The sequence below is a fragment of the Schistocerca americana genome, chromosome 10 (genome assembly GCF_021461395.2).
Source record: "Schistocerca americana isolate TAMUIC-IGC-003095 chromosome 10, iqSchAmer2.1, whole genome shotgun sequence".
In the NCBI taxonomy this organism is placed as follows: domain Eukaryota; kingdom Metazoa; phylum Arthropoda; class Insecta; order Orthoptera; family Acrididae; genus Schistocerca; species Schistocerca americana.
The window spans coordinates 161214111-161231605 of NC_060128.1; the positions used below are offsets into that span (position 1 = coordinate 161214111).

The window sequence follows — 17495 nt, forward strand, 5'->3', positions numbered from 1 at the left end:
CAGGGCCAACTGCTCCACTGGACCAGAAGCTAGTACAGGCCCAACTTGCAAGCAAACGTATCTGAATTTTTCACTGCGTATTACAGGTGCATTCTGTGGATATATCCAATTGAAACTATTGGGGATGTTATAAGCTCATTACTTGTAACTCATTACCTTTTAGGATCTAAAAATAAGGAAGAAACATGGTAGTTACTTAATCCGTTTGATATTAGAAAAGAGCCCCATTAAAAACACGTGCTACACGCTGGCTATCCAGCATTTCAAAAAGATCTTCACCTGCACTCCCTGTGGAGACGTCCACATGACCTGGGAGGTCTGTAATTCCTCCTTGAGGGTCTCCAGCCTGCGTGATACACCGCACTACTCACTTGCCAGGATAGGCAGGTCCAACTGCTCAACTGGATTACTGGATACTACAGGCACAACTTGCAAGCAAATTAACTTGTATTGCAGGTGTCTTCTGCAGAAGCCTCTAGTTGCTTGTATCAGGGATTCAACAAGTTCATTACTCTTAACTCAGATTTTGATATCATCTCCTGACGTGGGACAAACATGACAGTTACCTGGTCCATTTGGAGTTAGAAAATGATCCCACGAAATCCATCTACTACCATCTGCTACATGCTGGCCAACCAGCAGATCGAAAAGACTTTTAACCATATCACACTTGGAGAACTTCACATGTCGTCAATGGGCTGCCTCCAGTTCTGCAGTGCAGCGCGTTGCCCACTGTTGGCGTTGGGACAACTAGTCAGTCCAGTCCCAAATGCACAGTTGGATAACCTGTCACTATAGTCCCAAATTGCAAGCAAAAGTGTCGTATTTTGTGAATACGACTGTGTATGGTTAGTCTGTTTTAAGGACACCTTCATCTGGATTTATCAGACATCCTTTAAGTTTATTTCGCGTAACACTAGTCTTTCCAGTCTCCAAATATGGAACAAACGTAATACTTACGGGATGCATTTGGTATTAAGAAACAGACACATGGAATCTAACTCGCAGTTCAAGATGACCTCCGCTCATATCCCACGTGGACCAGTCTACCTATCGCCAGTGGACTCTCTCTAATCCTGCGAGGCCCTACAGTGTGCACCATTCGACTGGATCATTACGGGACCAACTGCTCGACTGCCCAACCCACCAGTATAGTCCCAAACTTCAAGCAAATACGTCACAAAGTTCGACCACGTATGGTTCGTCCATTTTGTGAACATTCATAATTTTAAGTATCAAGGATCGTATAAGATTATTACCCATCACTCACATTTTTTTGAATCTCTACATATGGAACGAACATGGTAATTATTTGATCCAATTGGTATTAAAAAAAATCCCATAAAACGTTTCTCTTCCACACTTACCAACCAGTAGCTCAAAACGACCCCCATCCATATTCTGCATAGTGGCCTAACATAGTCTGAATGATGTGTTACTCCTCCTCAAACATATCTACTCAATTGGGTAACCAGAAAATATAGACCGAAATTGAAAGTAAATGTGTCTGAAAATTCGAGGGAATATGGTTCGCCTTATATGTGGATACTTCCTTTTGGATCGATCAGGGATCCTACAAATTTGTTTGTCATTACTCAAATAGTTTTTAGGGTCTTCAAATGTGAACTAACATGATACTTCATTCGCCATTAGAAAACATGCCTATAAAACCTCTTTGTCTCACGTTGGCCCAATAAATGTTGACGAAGACCTGCCCTCACAGCCTGCACATGGCGCGAAGAGTCTGCAATCATTCCCAACCGCCTTTGTCCTCCACTGGAAGCCCTGATACCCACCAGTCATGAGTAGCCCAGAACGTAAGCATTTGTGATAGAAAATTCAACTTGTAGGTAATCCATTCTGAGGACTCTGTCAGATGAGAGTATTAGGGTCTTATTTCCACAAATGAATTAAAATTAATGGTTACTTGATTTATTTGATATTAGGAGAAAGCCACATGAACTTTGTGAGCTACTATCTGGCCAACAAGATCATCAAGTGACTTTTTGTGGAGACCTTTGCATGATGGCATGAGGGAAACGTGTTTTCAACTGTACCAGGTGTCCACATTGCAGTTTGCTACCTATTTCTGAGCTGGGTTAGCTAAACGAGTAAAATATAAGCATGTACGTCCAGTCCATTCTGTGAGCACCTCGAATTCGAAGTGTCACGTATCTCACAATCTCATTCCTCACTATGGTTTTTTAACTTCTCTATACAAGGAACAAACTTTGTAGTTATTTGGTCCATCAGGCATTAGCGCAACGGCTTTTTGGTCATGTTAGTGAGCTATGTCCCAAATAGGCCATAGATGATACAATAAAAAAATCATATTTAGTTCACTCATAAACGGGGGGGGGGGGGGGGGGGGGTGTTAAATACGTAACGCTGTAGACTTCTTCTGCAACACTCTTCATAATAAATGTTAAGTAATCTGGAAAATAGCTTTGCGCCATTATGAATACTTCAAAACTAACTGCAATAGCTGTCTCATTTCCAAGAAGAACCCCCTAAACCGAACAAAAAAAAAATCAAATGATGTCTCATCCAGTTCAGAGTCAGTCTCCGTAGCATTTTCTAAAGACTGGTCTAAAACACCAAATTCATTGTATAACAGATGCTGGCAAGCTTCTACACTTTAGGCAAACTATTCTAAGTACTTCTCATTGTATCTTCTTTACTCATTGTTCATTTAACTGTCACGATCTCCACTTATGTTTCAGATTGGACTTATTACGAATCCTGTAAGATGGTTATCATTCAGTTTTCAGAAATGTTACGTAAAAGATAAGAGAAACCAGACTATAACAAGGTACTATCCTGAAAAACATTTCTAGGACACTTTGCGCTTTGTATGTAATTAGTTCCTTCTCGTTAATATGAATGTAGACTTATAACTTCAATATTTTCTTGTATTCTGAGACAGTTAGTTTACCTTATTATTTAACGACATATAGGTCATATTATTTCCAGTTTTTATGTATCTCATGATCATTTCCTTTAAGAATGTATCTTTTATTAGATTTGGTGGTTACATGCGATTTGTACCTCTCATTTCGATAAAGCTGCTAACATTCTCTCTATAACTCTCTCAACTTCATTTTTGTACTTACTTCTACAGCTGTCCCCAAGAGTTGTATCCTGGAATTCGAAGCTCGTTAAATTGTTATATGGAATGCAGATGGTTGCAGGTAGCAGACACAATAGTACCAGTCGAAAGAACCGGAAAAAGTCCCTTACCTTCTCATCTCTCAGTTTACTTGGTTTTATGTGTTATGTAATCGTACGTGATTTAAATCCCCTAATTCTAACGTCTGTGAAACAAAAAACACCTCAGTGCAGTTTCGCACAAACAAGTGGTTTTTGAAATCGATAGTGTAGCACCTGAACAGCATCCAGTTCTTCCCTTAGCTGAGTAAACGTCAGAATAAAATATTTCAATTCCCTATTAGTCACTGACAGTACTGTATCCGGACCCGTCATAGACAGTGACTCTGTTTCAGTAGAGCTAAAACAGAACAAACTATGCCTACTCCATCACAAACCTTCATAGGGAACTTTAACCATTCCGTGAGAGCTTGCTCATGAACCACATGCTTTAGGGATGTTTACAAGAAGTAACTACTTCACCTGATCACTGCATGATAGAACGCTACAAGTTGTGGATCTCTTACCACTTACACCAAATGTATAACTATCATGAAATCCCCATCATCTTGGAATGATGACTTAGATCTCCTCGATGGATGGTACGTCACTGTGAACTTTGTGTGCCTACTAAATCTTCCTGCACCTCGCAAAAATCAGTCTTACAGCTGCGTGTTGGAGACTACAGTCTAATAACAATGGCTCAGCTGTGAATTACCCTTGTATGTCGAGTGACGCAAACGAATTAAATATGAAAAAGCCTACCGAAACCCAATTGTGTCTGTTTTGACAGTATTTTCCTAAGACAAAAAATTACAGAGAATGAGATTTTATGAAACAATGTAACGTTGTTAATTCCATTAGTAGCTTATTAGGTTTTCGAGAAAATGACAAAACAAATTTATCGTAAGAATATCTGTTTAGCAATTATTGTTTTAAAAATGAATATGAATGTCGATTTTTGTAAAGCAGACAAATAATCTCTACGTTTCTAAGTATACAACCGACAATACTAGGTGTAACATGTAAACTAATTGCTAGAAATATTGGAGATACATGGCCACGAATTCCACTGGTGAGGGAGAATTTTCAATCAGAACCTGATAGAATGTAAACAAGTATTCTGTAAGAACCTCCATCGTCTTATCTACACATGTTACTTATCGACAATAACATACGGAATGCGGTAATCTCTAGCAGTTGTGAATTACCCAAATCCGACAAATTCATCACAAATTCTATTGGCAAACCTGTGCACAAGTGATGTAACTCACAAACTCCCCTGAACGTTGAAATATATAAAAATTCCTATTACTGTTGGAACTTCGTTTTTTTTCATGCAATCGATGAAATTTATGTTTTTCAACAGCTGGAACGTTTATTGAGAAGCCAGCGTGATAGCAAAGTAAGTTAGTAAATACTGTGTACATACGTTTACTGGCCTCATATTGTTAGTGATAGTCTGTTGTTTATTGGATGTTAATGTTGTAGTTTTTTAAAAAACAGTTCTACGAGCTGTTGAAGCTCTTAGACGGCCAAATGCTGTGGTGTCGATGCTTTACAACGCAAATCTCATGGTCACCTCCGCTGGAGGTTGATATAACTAAATCCTCTATCACGCCCTCCCTGCAATGCAGATCACAGCTAGCATCTCACTATCTTTCAACTACTGTCAACAAAATCTTATGAACATATTCTATAGCAAGTTCATTCCTCTAAACCAAGGTTTTCATTGGGCCAGGTGTCGAAACAGTACCCTTTCTTTCACCCAAGAATGCAGCATAAATATGTAAATTATTTCGTATATATATGTTATTCTGTCTCTTTCATTATTCCAGTCTATATCTTTGGAGGCACTTGTGGTACTTCTGCAAGACTGATATCACTGTTCTTCTTCTTCTTCTTCTTCTTCTTCTTCTTCTTTTTCTTCTTCTTCATCTCCTTGTTCACAGTCAACTCCTTCAAAATCATCTTCTTCATCGCCAACGTCACCATCAGAACCAAAAACTTTTTCTTCTCCTCCACCATCACTATCCCCTTGCATTTCGCCTTGTCGTTTCTCCTTCATCAAGTACTTCTCTTCCTGTTCTTGCATCAGTTCTTCCCTTCCTTCGCCAGCATCTTCTCCTTTATCAAATTCTTCCCTTGATCATTTCCCAGTCCGTCACCTCTTCCATTATTAGGATTATTTTAATTATATCTGCCCTTCCTTCATATCTTCATCTTTTATTGGCTCCTTCTCCTTCACTATAATCTCCTTCTCCTTCCGTTCTTTTTTTTCTTTTTTGCTTTTGGCAATGAATCTGCAGTTTATAATATTGTCACTTGCTACACTTTCACTTGTATCTTACAGGATACTGTCTACATTTTTACCTCAAACTAGGCGATTGCTAAGTTTTTGAACTTCCAATACAACCATATTTATTCAGCGAGAGGGCTCAACAGTTGAGACAGTGGAATCACAATAGGCAGGATTTGATTTCAAAACCCCGTCCCGTGAGCCTGATTTAGGTTTCTCGCTGTCTCCATAAATAATTTCACGATACTTGTTCAGTCGGATTAGTGCTTGGCGTATGATCTCAATATTGGCGAAGCCATGTACTCGCTTTATTTATTTTATCTTCTTATTCTTGTGCTGAAACCGACGAGCTGTGGACAATGTGAAAAAATTACTCAAAGGGGTTGTCCTTCTGAATTATGTTCCGTTCCCCATTTTTCCATTCTGCTGCTATTTTTCGTCCTGTATGAATTTTCTTACAGATTTCCTTTCTTTTTCTTGTGAAACTTAGAAGTTTTGTTTATTTTGGTGCAAAGTTTTTCTCTGTTTTGAATATCTTCTTCAGTTACAGCACTCTCTTCTAATTCGTTTTAGTATCTTTGATCCACTGATTTTTGTCCTTTCGTTACTGAAATATTATGGAAAAATTTTTACTGTACTCCATTCTTTCCACATGCCCAAACAAACTGATCTGCCCTCTCCAGACTGCGAGGATTTGGCATTTTTTTATAGAGTTCTTTGTTATATCTTAATTTGTTGTTGCTATTTTCATACGAAGTGCACAGAATTTTTCGAAGAATGCTACTCTGTTTTTTCTCCGCTTTTTTTTTTCTATGTCTTCACCTTAAGTGTAGCAATGCACTTCGTTGCGTAGAGCGCTTACGGTTTGATAACTGTTCCATAGTGTATAATTTTCACATTATTGGATCTTAATTTTTATACTATAGGTATTCTTGGAGGGCTCTGTCTTCTGGGATCTGGCGTTGTTTGCTTCACTGGTCAGCCTACTAGTTTAATGATTTCTCTGAAGTACTCAAATTTTGTAAGATTCTTGATTTCTCAAAATCTGATTCTACGTTTCCTGCAGCACTAGCAGCACTAGTCACCCTTCAGTAGATCTGCTTCTTTGCTTGGAAATAAGAAATAAGTTGTCTGTTGTTACTCGTCTTCTGTCCAAAGACTGGTCTGATGCAGCTGTCCACGCTATTCTATCCTGCACAAGCCCCTTCATCTCTCCATAACTACCAGAACCTACATCTACTTGTACCTGCTATCTGTATTCATTCCTTGGTCTCCCTCCAAAATTTTTATCGCTCACCATCGCCAAATAAAGGATTCCTTGGTGCCTCAGGATGTGTCTTATCAAGTGATCCTCTCTCTCTGTCAGCTTGTGCGGTAAATTTTTCCTCCAATGAGGTTAAGCACCTCCTCATTAGCGGTTCAATCTACCCATCTAATTTTCAGCATTCTTTTGTGAAACCACATTTCAAAAGCTTCTGTTCTCTTATTTCCTGTTCTGCTTGACGTCCATGTTTCATTTCCGAACAAGGCTACACACCAGACAAATATCTTTAGAAAAGCCTTCCTAACATTTAAAGTTGTATTTGATGTTAACAAATTGATATTTTTCTTGTCACCACCAGTATACATCTTATATTTTCACTGCCTTGTTCCAAACAGCATGAAACACAACTTTTACTGCTGGGACTCACACAGTCCCATTTCCTAATGTGACCCCTCAGCATCGCCTGCTTTAATTCGACTTTATTCCATTACCTTTCTTTAGTTTTGTCGATGGTAACTATATAACCTCTTTTAAAACCGCTGTTTATTACTTTCAGCTATTCTTCCAACTCATTTGCCATCCCTGGCAGAATTACAACGCCATCAGCAAGTACTGTGAGCATATTCAGCCTTAAGGAATTGGCGTTCACCAGGGACTGGACTTTTAACGTCAATCTTAAACTCTTCTTTCTTGAAGATGAACGCTCCAAGATTAATAATGACATAATTAATACCAGTCCCCTATTCTTGTCCACATCCAAACTTCTGTTTCGCCTCTGAGAGTTTTGAGGTGGACTGGACACTGAACCTCAATCTCCAAACCATCGTTTGTGACTATTAATGTGTGAAGACCCAAAATGATGCATTGATTTCCGTCCCCTTTCGGAGTCAAAATTCGAGCTTCTGCTCTGTCTCTGAGGTCTTCCTCATGGACTGTACCTTCAATCTTAATCACTTCACCTCCCTTGTAATGATTAACATGCCAAGTTCCATAATGACGTGACTAATTTTACTCGCACATCGTGATCCAGATTTGAGCTTCTGCTCCTTCTCTGACGACTTGAACTGGATTTTGAACCTTAATCTGCATCCCTTCCATATTGACGATGAACTTGCGAAGATAGAAAATTACGCAACTGGTTTCATTCCTCTATCTTCGTCCAAACCTGAATATCTGGTCCGTCTCTCAGAACTTCGCGCTGGACAAGAACTTGAACCTCAGCCTACAATAGTTCCTTCTTAACTATCACAGTCCCAAGCTTTAAGACCCTTCAGTTGTGGTGAGTTGCCTCGCACATTTTCCTGTAGCGTGCGAATCAAGAAAAGAAATCACACATTCTTCTGCTCCTTCTCTGACGACTTGGACTGGACGTTGAACCTCAATCTGCATCCCTGACGATGAATGTGCGAAGATAGGAAATTGCGCAACTGGTTTCATTCCTCTATCTTCGTCCAAACCTGAGTATTTGGTCCGTCATAGCCCAGCAATTCAAGTATCCTAACTGAAGTGAAGAACACACAACTTGCCTTATGCAGTACCTTTTTCCATACAGTTTTTATGTATCATCAGAACTATGTTTAAATCCACATACGGAACCGTTTTATATTCTTTTCATCAGTCTTCTGACACTAGTGAGGTCCATCACGATTTCCTCTCGCGTGCCAATCTCTTCATTTCGAAAGCAACTTATACACACCCAATGTATTCAATGTTTGTTATATGTACTCCTACCTCTGTCTTTCCCTACAACTCTTACCCTCAATGAATGCTGTCATCCCACGTAAGTCTGATGTCTTCTAACGTATCCTATAGCGTTGTCTCTTCATCTACTTAGTGTTTTTCGGATATTCCTCATATGCTCACCGACTGTGAGGAGAACCAATTTGTCTTTTTATTTTATCTGTTGACTTAATTTTCATTTTCTTTCTGTAATGCAGTATCTCAAATGCATCGATTCTCTCCTTTTTCGGTTTTCTTCGGTCCATGACTCACTTCTGTACACAAATTAAGACCTTCTTTGGACACAAGTAGACTTTTTTTGCCACTAATACTCTCATTTGCCATCCCCCCCCCCCCCACCCTTGCTTCGCCCATCATGCGTTATTTTCCTTCTAAGGCAGCAAAATTTCTCGGCTTCGTCTATTACGTAGCCCTCGGTTTTCATGGTCAGTTTATCGCTATACTCATCCTCATCACTTAAGACTTTCTTGGCTTTCCTTTTAATCCGTATCCTATTCGGTAGACTGCTCATTCGCTTCAATCATTCTCGTAATTCTGAAGCCCTTTTCACATTGGAAACCAACAACATCAGTGAATCTTACAGTTGATATCCTTGCACCAGGAATTTCACCCTCAGCCCTGAACCTTCCTTTTAGCTCTGTCGTTTTTCTTCAAGGCGCAGGTTGAACAATAAAACAGGAAGACGACACCCTTGCATTACGCTGTTGTTAATCCGAGTATTTCGTACTTGGGCTTCCATTCTTAATCTTCGTTCTTAGTACCTGTACGTATTGTACATTTACCTTCGTCCCCTGTAATGTTAACTTATTCCAATATCTTGCACCTCTTTCCATTTCTGAACGTTTTTCTAGGCCAATAAATAGTGTGATATAGACGATGTATTGCAGAAGTATCGTGTGACTCCAAAGGTTCTATCTAGCAGAACATCCAGGTCCAATTCCGATTGAATGGTTTGGCTTGAGATATCAAAATATCCGCTAATGTATGAATCATACGAAAAGTCTATCATTAAGTAAAATTAGTTCTATTAAAGTGACCCTTGAGTAATGATTGGTTCTCTAATTGTTCTTACAAACCATTCATATTGACGTAATACAAACTTTACTTTTCATACTAGAAACCTGATAGTTTGTACATGTTCGCATTCCATGAAAGGCAAATGTGCACCTTTCATTCGACATATGTCCCGTTTGGGTAAATAATTTTCTGCTTTCTCATTTTCCCATGATGGAGCACATAGAATAATTTTGCAGATAGAATGAGGTATACTGGACGACAGACTGTGTGGGATTATTTACATGCTCAGTAATAAAATATATCTAAGCAGACCTCCGAGACATTTGTTGAACAGTGAAGGCTTACGGTATTCTATGAGAACAGTCATATAGTGAGATCGTGAAACAGCTAAATCTGCACCGCTGTCCTTAATTTTTCCTGGAAGTAGAGACTTTACATGTTTATGGATACACAAATCCACATATCGAGAGAGGACTAGAGAAATAATAGTGAAATTTTATTTGCGTCAGATCTTATTATGGAGTGATAGATTTCGAAAGAAGTGAATTTTATTAAATAATTAAAGAAAAATACACGGATAAAACCAACGGATGAAGCGTGATCAAAATTTGAAGCTGCAATAAAAATGTGGATTTCTATTAGGAAACGAAATCAGTTGTACGATTCACCATTAAAGACATCTAGTTATAAAAAAGCTGAACGCTCTACGTTAGGTTCCCCTTTGGTACGAATACTTTTTTTTTCTTTTTGGACTAACATTTTCGTATATTGTATATTTCTTAAGATATTTCGATGTTTCAAATCAGATGTAGAAACTCCAAAAACCCGCCAGAAAAGTACTGAAGCTCGTAATAGTACCATCATCCCCACAAAGTTATGGGTACTACATTTCTGCTCCTGGCTCGTTCACTTTCTGAAGACAATAACAACCACTTTTTGTCATAAACGTTAAAGAGACATTACACAAGTCCTCTATTCTTCGTCGTTTACTACATACACACATTAAAATTGCACGCTTCCTTGCTTACACATGCCAAACTTCTGAGCAAATAATGCGATAGTCCACAAAGGTAACATCCAGTAATTGTGCGTAATTCTTTTAAAAATCTTACCCGAAACGCTCACGGATACGATGACATCCGAAATCTCATCAAGTTCATTTAGAATACTAATTCGACATACTCCTATAAAATGTAAATATTTTGTCATGTCGTGTACTCTAATGTCATTTCTGTACTTATATCTAATGAGATGAACATGTGCATTGTACCATAGTAAAACAAGTGCGAAACTATTATTTTTCAACAAAAACGGTGTAATGAAGAACAATATGACAATGAAAAAAAAAAACAGTTTGTCAAAGTTCCTTTCCTTGTTACACTACAAGCACGATAGCAGCTCTGGACGAATTGTTTATAATACTCGATCGATAATGCAGGAAAGACGATGGTGAATTAGCTTTAATACAGCAATACTGTAGTGGTCAGATTTAAGTACCTGTAGTATATTAGTACCTGAAGGAATAGGGTAGACAGTGATTAGCTAACATGGCTGAGAGTGGACCAATGAGCCCAGTCCACTCCAGAACATGTTTAGCCAATCACTGCTGATGTTGTGTCAGACATGACATCGTTGTAGCCCAGATTAATTACCATTATCAGACATGTTACTCATTGCTTCAGTCTAGTGCTCAGCATTGTTAATAAGTACTCATATTCGTCACTAACAATAACAATAATTACGCGAGCTTAAATGAGAATGTGTGTTTGATGTTTGTACTTATATTTTATGTAGGGGTGTTAATAAGTGGTGCTTCATTCCTTTTGTAAGAGACGAGTAGAGCAGCAATAAAGGTAACAGTCCCTTTAATTTATGTTTTATTCATGTCAATGGCATATCCGTGTAAAGTATTGTTAAACAACAGAAGTCACTATAGACTAAAAACAGTGTACTTAATAAATGTAAACAGTGAATGTTGAGTGTCGAATATCCAGCAACAGTAAGAGGTATGAAAACTGAAACAGGGTCGTTACTTGTTTATAAGCTGGAGACTTTTAAAAGATGAAATTGTGCAGAAGTTAGCATAGGACAGTGAATAAATCTGTGTTTGGTGTCAGCAATATTTATAATGCGCTTTAATTGTTTTCCAAACCAAGCAGAATAGGTGAGCTCAGACTAGTGGGTAGCAAAAGCACTTTTGCTCATCACGCCACTTTCTTTCTTTACAAAATGCTAATATGAGCAGAACTAGATTAATATTAAATGAAATTGCTATAAATGTCAAGAGAGTTAAAATTAGGAGCTCAAAATCTTGAAAAATCAGATACTGTGAAACTCTGTTAACTATTTAAATAGAATAGCATAGAATTATATCAAGAAAGCGTATTGCTTTTCATATGATAATTCTCTATTGAGACAGTTAATGTAAATTAATTGTATAATACAAATTTGTTGTTACAAGTTTCAAACACTTTATCCTAATACTAATTTGAGGGCTGTAATTCTTAGAAGATTCATTACATGTGAGATTAGTTAAATCTTAATTTCAAAATTTACCCATTCCTTATTATGACTGTACATCAGTTACCTAAGCAGTTTCCTTATAAACATGCTTCCTAACAAATAGTCCATCATAATTGTTTCTTGGAGAAATTTCAATACATTTATTTCTCATATTTTCATTTTGGTCAGAGGTATAACCCCAAAGTCTTCTTTCATTCAGACACATATATTTCAGATGTTAAGTAAAGTATTAGTTACTATGTAAAGTCGTATTTAATGATTACTTTATTTGGTCATTTAAACATAGTGTGTGTTAATTTAAAGTTGCAACCAAATCTCATCCCAAAGCTTTCAGCAAAGTGATGATATAAATAATGCATTTTATCTGCAGCAGAAGGATTTATGGGAAAACATTTTCTCATTCACAGATATATTGAAAATACTATTGTCTGTATACTGTGTATTGCTTGGATTTAAGTTCCCTTTTAAATGGATCTTAATTTCCATATACAATTTTTGTTATCAATTGTGGCATGATGACCAAAAGTCTGTTCAGATGCGACATAACATATCAATTTAGGCAATAACCCTGTTAGATGATCACCATATGTACTTAAGAATAATATAGAATGTTGTTTGTGTAAATGTAGTATATTCTCATTTTATAGAAGTTTAACCAAGAAAAATAAAAAGTTTTTAAAATCTCTTCATTATTTGCTTTATTTGTGCTTTACGTGAAACTAGCAGGTAAGTCTTTGAAGAAGATTCCTACAGAAATTGATATTGTATAAATCACAACACAGTTTTCAAATGAATCACACTGCTTCATTGCAGATACAACATGCAAGAATCAATAAAACACCTACAGGATCTACCTCCATGTGTTTAGCAACTAATGGACATTTATAATCAAAATTTCTAATCCAATTTCTATTCAAAATTGCTAATCCCCTCCTACATGTCACCATCATTTAGGTGTCTAGTTGTGCAAATGTGATTTCATAGCTGCGTCAAATTCAACTTTCTTCCCTTCTGTCATTTACATAATGACATGTTTATTATTGACAGGTTAATTTGGATTCTATCAACTCTTATTAGTAATGTTTCATTTATAAGTAGAAGTTTATATACATTATAACTACCATAACTATCATTACACCATCTAAATATTAGAATTGTTTTTATGTTGTTAAATATATATGTTGTTTTTGGTCAAATGTACAGAAAGTATTGAGTTTAGCACCCAAGATAATATTTTCACTCTTCAGCAGAGTGTGTGCTGATATGAAGCTTCTGGCAGATTAAAACTGTGTGCCAGACTGAGTTCAAGTTTAGCACCACTTGTAGCTCTGACAGCACAGTTTGTCGTTTATATTGCTGCAATTCATCCATAAGTGTATGTTGTGCACATGAATAGACACATTCCAAGAAAGAGAAATTACAACTTGTCTGTGATTGGTATACTCAATGTAATTTCCTTTGTAGCAGCTAAAACAGTAAATATTAGAATTTTATAGGTTCTCTAAAGGACAGCAATTATGTAATGAGATAAAAATTAAATATGGAGCTTAGATTATAAACGAGGCATGCACTGTCTCACTGTGGAACTGTGTACAGTCTCTTTGCAGTATCTAATTCTTATATACTGTTAACTGTTTTCTTATGACTCGAGACAGAAAACTGAAACACTGCTGAAATTTGTTGAACGGTTAATAGTACTATCAGCAGGGACAATGATGCCACTTCTTTCTTTAGACAACTGTTTTAAGTTATATGTACAAAAACGCTTCACAAATCATTATTCTTTACATCTAGATTCACAGTCTGAGAAAACTTGACAAATTAAGAACCTTTTTTGCACTGAAAAAACAAACAGCGGTGCGACGCTTACAATAGATAATTGTCAACTGTAACAACAAATGAAAATCACCATAAGATTATTTTACTATGAAAACTCTTTATTGGAAAGATACTTAAATATAAATATTGAAAACATAATAGAAAGTCGCAGCTTTAAATTCAGGAACTTCGGACTTCAAAGAAAATTGCGATACATTCATGAGAAACTAGTAATTGCCTTCAGTTTCCCTGTAAGAAGAGTCTGTCATTCATGTATTGTCTTCCATATTGAATAAATCTTCACCATTTTTTGGAATTAAAACCCATTGCCTGTATGCATTTCTAAGATATGAAACGTCAACTCACTGTCATCATATAACGGGTGAGGACTTACAAGAGGCTTTCTTCTTCATTTTCATAGCTCATTGCAATCTGGCACACTGATGTCTTCGAATGGAGACACTTTACACATTTTCAGTGATTCTAATTTCTTCTTTAACTTCCACAGAGACAGCAAGTTGCTGAGGAATATCTTCATAGTTTGCATATATACTGACCTGCTTCCAAGGGCCTTAGCGTTTTGAGAATGTGGGGAACAAAGTTAAAAACGTATATAACCTGAAAACATGCGCCAGAAAAATTTAAAGTTAAGAATTATTATGCTCGAAAAGTTGTTCCGTTTGTAATCAGCTTTCTGGTGCAACATTACCAAGTTAAATTATTAACCTTAACAGCTACACAGTATTTACTTCCAAAACTGATTTGCCAAGACTGTTATACATTCTATTAGTAACAAGAAAGAGCTTTTACTTGACGTGAATGAATTAACAGAGCGAGATACGTTTGTAGACCGACAAATCATTTTCTCCAAGACGAAATCAAAAACACCGATGGAGATCTGTAAAAATGTGATACGACTATGACGAAAACATATAAAATAGCCATTGATAATTTCTTCTGCCTGCAATGCAAATAGTTGGTCGATTGACAAACTTATCAGAGTGCGAAAAACAATCGTATAATCGTTATCAAACACGAGAAATGTTGTCCCATGAAGCCAAGGTCTCCCAGCTGGCGCTATTGTTGAATTTGTCGTGTTATTTCGTAATGATCAGAATGAAACCAGCAACAACACGACTACCACACTAAAAATCAGATCACGAAAACAGTGACAGAACAACTTGCTTAAACACATTTTTCAAGCCTAGTTTTAAATTTCCTATGTAAGAGGTTTTCGTTTATTTGTATTTCAGTCCAAATGGGAGTACTTGTAATTATTCGAAACCATGAATGTAATCATGAGTCATACACAAATATTCTGTTATTTTCCTTCGTCTGAAGCTGTTACAGCGTGACAGGTAATATGTCAACGCTGTTGTTGCATTCCACAGTCCGAAGACTGGTTTTATGCAGCCCTCCATGCTACTCTATCCTGTGTAGGCCTCTTTATCTGAATCTGATTACTGTAGTCATCTCATGGTCTCTCATTACGATTTTTACCCCCCCCCCCCCCCCCCCACGCTTCCCTGCAGTACTAGACTGGTGATACCTTGATGCCTAAGAATGCGTCCTATCTACCGATCCCTACTTCTAGTCAAGTTGTGGCACAAATTTCTTTTCTCCCCAGTGCTACTCAATACCTCCTCATCAGTGACATTATCTACCCGTCTAATGTTCAGCATTCTTCTGTAGCATCACATTTCAAAAGCTTCTGTTCTCGTCTTGTCCAAATTGTTTATCATTCAGGTTTTACTTCCATACATGGCTACACTCCATACAAATACTTTCAGAAAAGAATGCCTGACACTTATTTCTATACTCGATATTAACAAATTCCTTTTCTTCAGAAACGCTTTTTCTTGCCATTGCCAGTCCACATTTTATATTCACTCTACTTCGATCACCATCATTTATTTTGTTGCCCAAGTAGCAAAACTTACATCCTACTTTAAGTGTCTCATTTCCTAGTCTAATTCCCTCAGTATCGCCTGATTTAATTCTACTACGTTCCATATCCACGATGTGCTTTTGTCGATGTTGACCTTATATTCTCCTTTTAAGACACCGTCCACTCCGTTCAACCGCTCTTCCAAGTACTCTTTTGTCTCTAACATAGAGGGTGACAATTATTGAACTATATGAAATAAAATCGTCAAAACTTCTGAAAGATTTGCATTAGCACGTTGAAACTGTACGGTTGGCTGTGGGGCATGATGGGAATTAGTATCTGCATGCACACGCACCTTGTTGCCATTTGCACATGATGGGTTCGTCAATAAGCAAAACTGGCGCATTTGGGGGACTAAGAATCCTCATTTTGCAGTTGGAATGTTCCTGTGACTGTGTGGTGTGCAATGTCTAGGGCGCGGTATTTCTTGATGGCACGATGACTACCGATTGGTACGTGAAGGCTTTGGAAGATGGTTTCATACCCAGTATCCAGAGTGACTCTGATTTCGACAATATGTGGTTCATGAAAGACGGAGCTCGACCCTATCGAAACAGGAGCCTGTTTGATATTATGGAGGAGCACCTTGGGGACCGCATTCTGGCTCTGGGGTACCCAAAGGCCACTGACATCGGCCTTGATTCGCCGCCATATTCTCCGAATCTGAACATATGCGACTCCTTTTTGTGGGGCTGTATCTAAGACAAGGTGTACAGCAATAACCCCAAAATCATTGCTGAGCTGAAAACAGCCATTCAGGAGGTCATCAACAACATCGATGTTCCGACGTTTCAGCGAATCAGGCAGAATTTCGCTTTTGTCCGCGCCACTTCATTGCCAATGATGGCAGGCATATAGAACATGTCATAACCTATGTCCGTATATCTGCAGTGACGTTTGCATGTTGAATAAAGTGTGTGCACGTCGTAGTTTGTAACTAATTTACGGTTTTTCTTTCATACAGTTCAGTAATTGTGACCCTGTAACTACAATGTCATTGGCAAACCCCCCAAGTTTTTATTTCTTCACTCTGGACTTTAATGCCTACTCCAAATTTTTAGTTTCCTTTACTGCTTGCTCAATATACAGATTGAATAATAGGCTACAATCCTGTGGGCCACTTCCTTCTCAACCACTACCTCCCTTTCATGTCACTCGACGCTTACAATTGCCATCTGGCTTCTGTACAAATTGCAAGTAGACTTTCGCTCTGTGTGCTTTGCCGCTGTTACTTTGAAAATTTGAAAGAAAGCATTCCAGTCAACACTGTCAAAAGCTTTCTGTAAGTCTACAAATGCTGTATTCGTAGGTTTGCCTTTCCTGAACCTATCGTCTATGAGAGGTCGTATGGTCAGTATTGTACGGCGTTAGTAGTAATGTAAATTAAAACACATCGAAACATGGCTGTCTAAGCTCACTTTCTACATCTACGTACATACTCTACAAGCCACTGTACGGTGCATGACGGGTAGTACAGCGCACTACAACTAGTCATATCCTCTCCTGCTCCACGTGCAAATACTCGAAGGGCAAAACGACTGTTTATGTGCCTTCGTACGAGGCTTGATTTATCTCGTCTTATCTTCATGGTCCTTACGCTAAATGTATGTTGGCTGCAGTAGAATCGTTCTGCAGTCGGCCTCAAATGTCGGTTCTCTAAATTTCCGCAGAAGTGGCTCGCGGAAAGAGCGTGGTTTCCCTTCCAAGAATTCCTGTTTGAGTAGAAAAAATGGTTCAAA

General features: G+C 37.8%; 1 protein-coding gene across 1 annotated transcript in view; it reads right to left on the reverse strand.

Moving 5' to 3' along the window:
• Positions 1–5029: 5029 nt before the first annotated feature.
• The window catches only part of LOC124552325 (sodium/potassium/calcium exchanger 1-like), a 181070-nt gene continuing 168604 nt past the window's right edge, over positions 5030–17495 (reverse strand). Inside the window, exon 2 of the mRNA XM_047126597.1 lies at positions 5030–5291. Within this exon, the coding sequence (XP_046982553.1) occupies positions 5030–5291 (262 nt within the window). The remainder of the gene's footprint in view (positions 5292–17495) is intronic.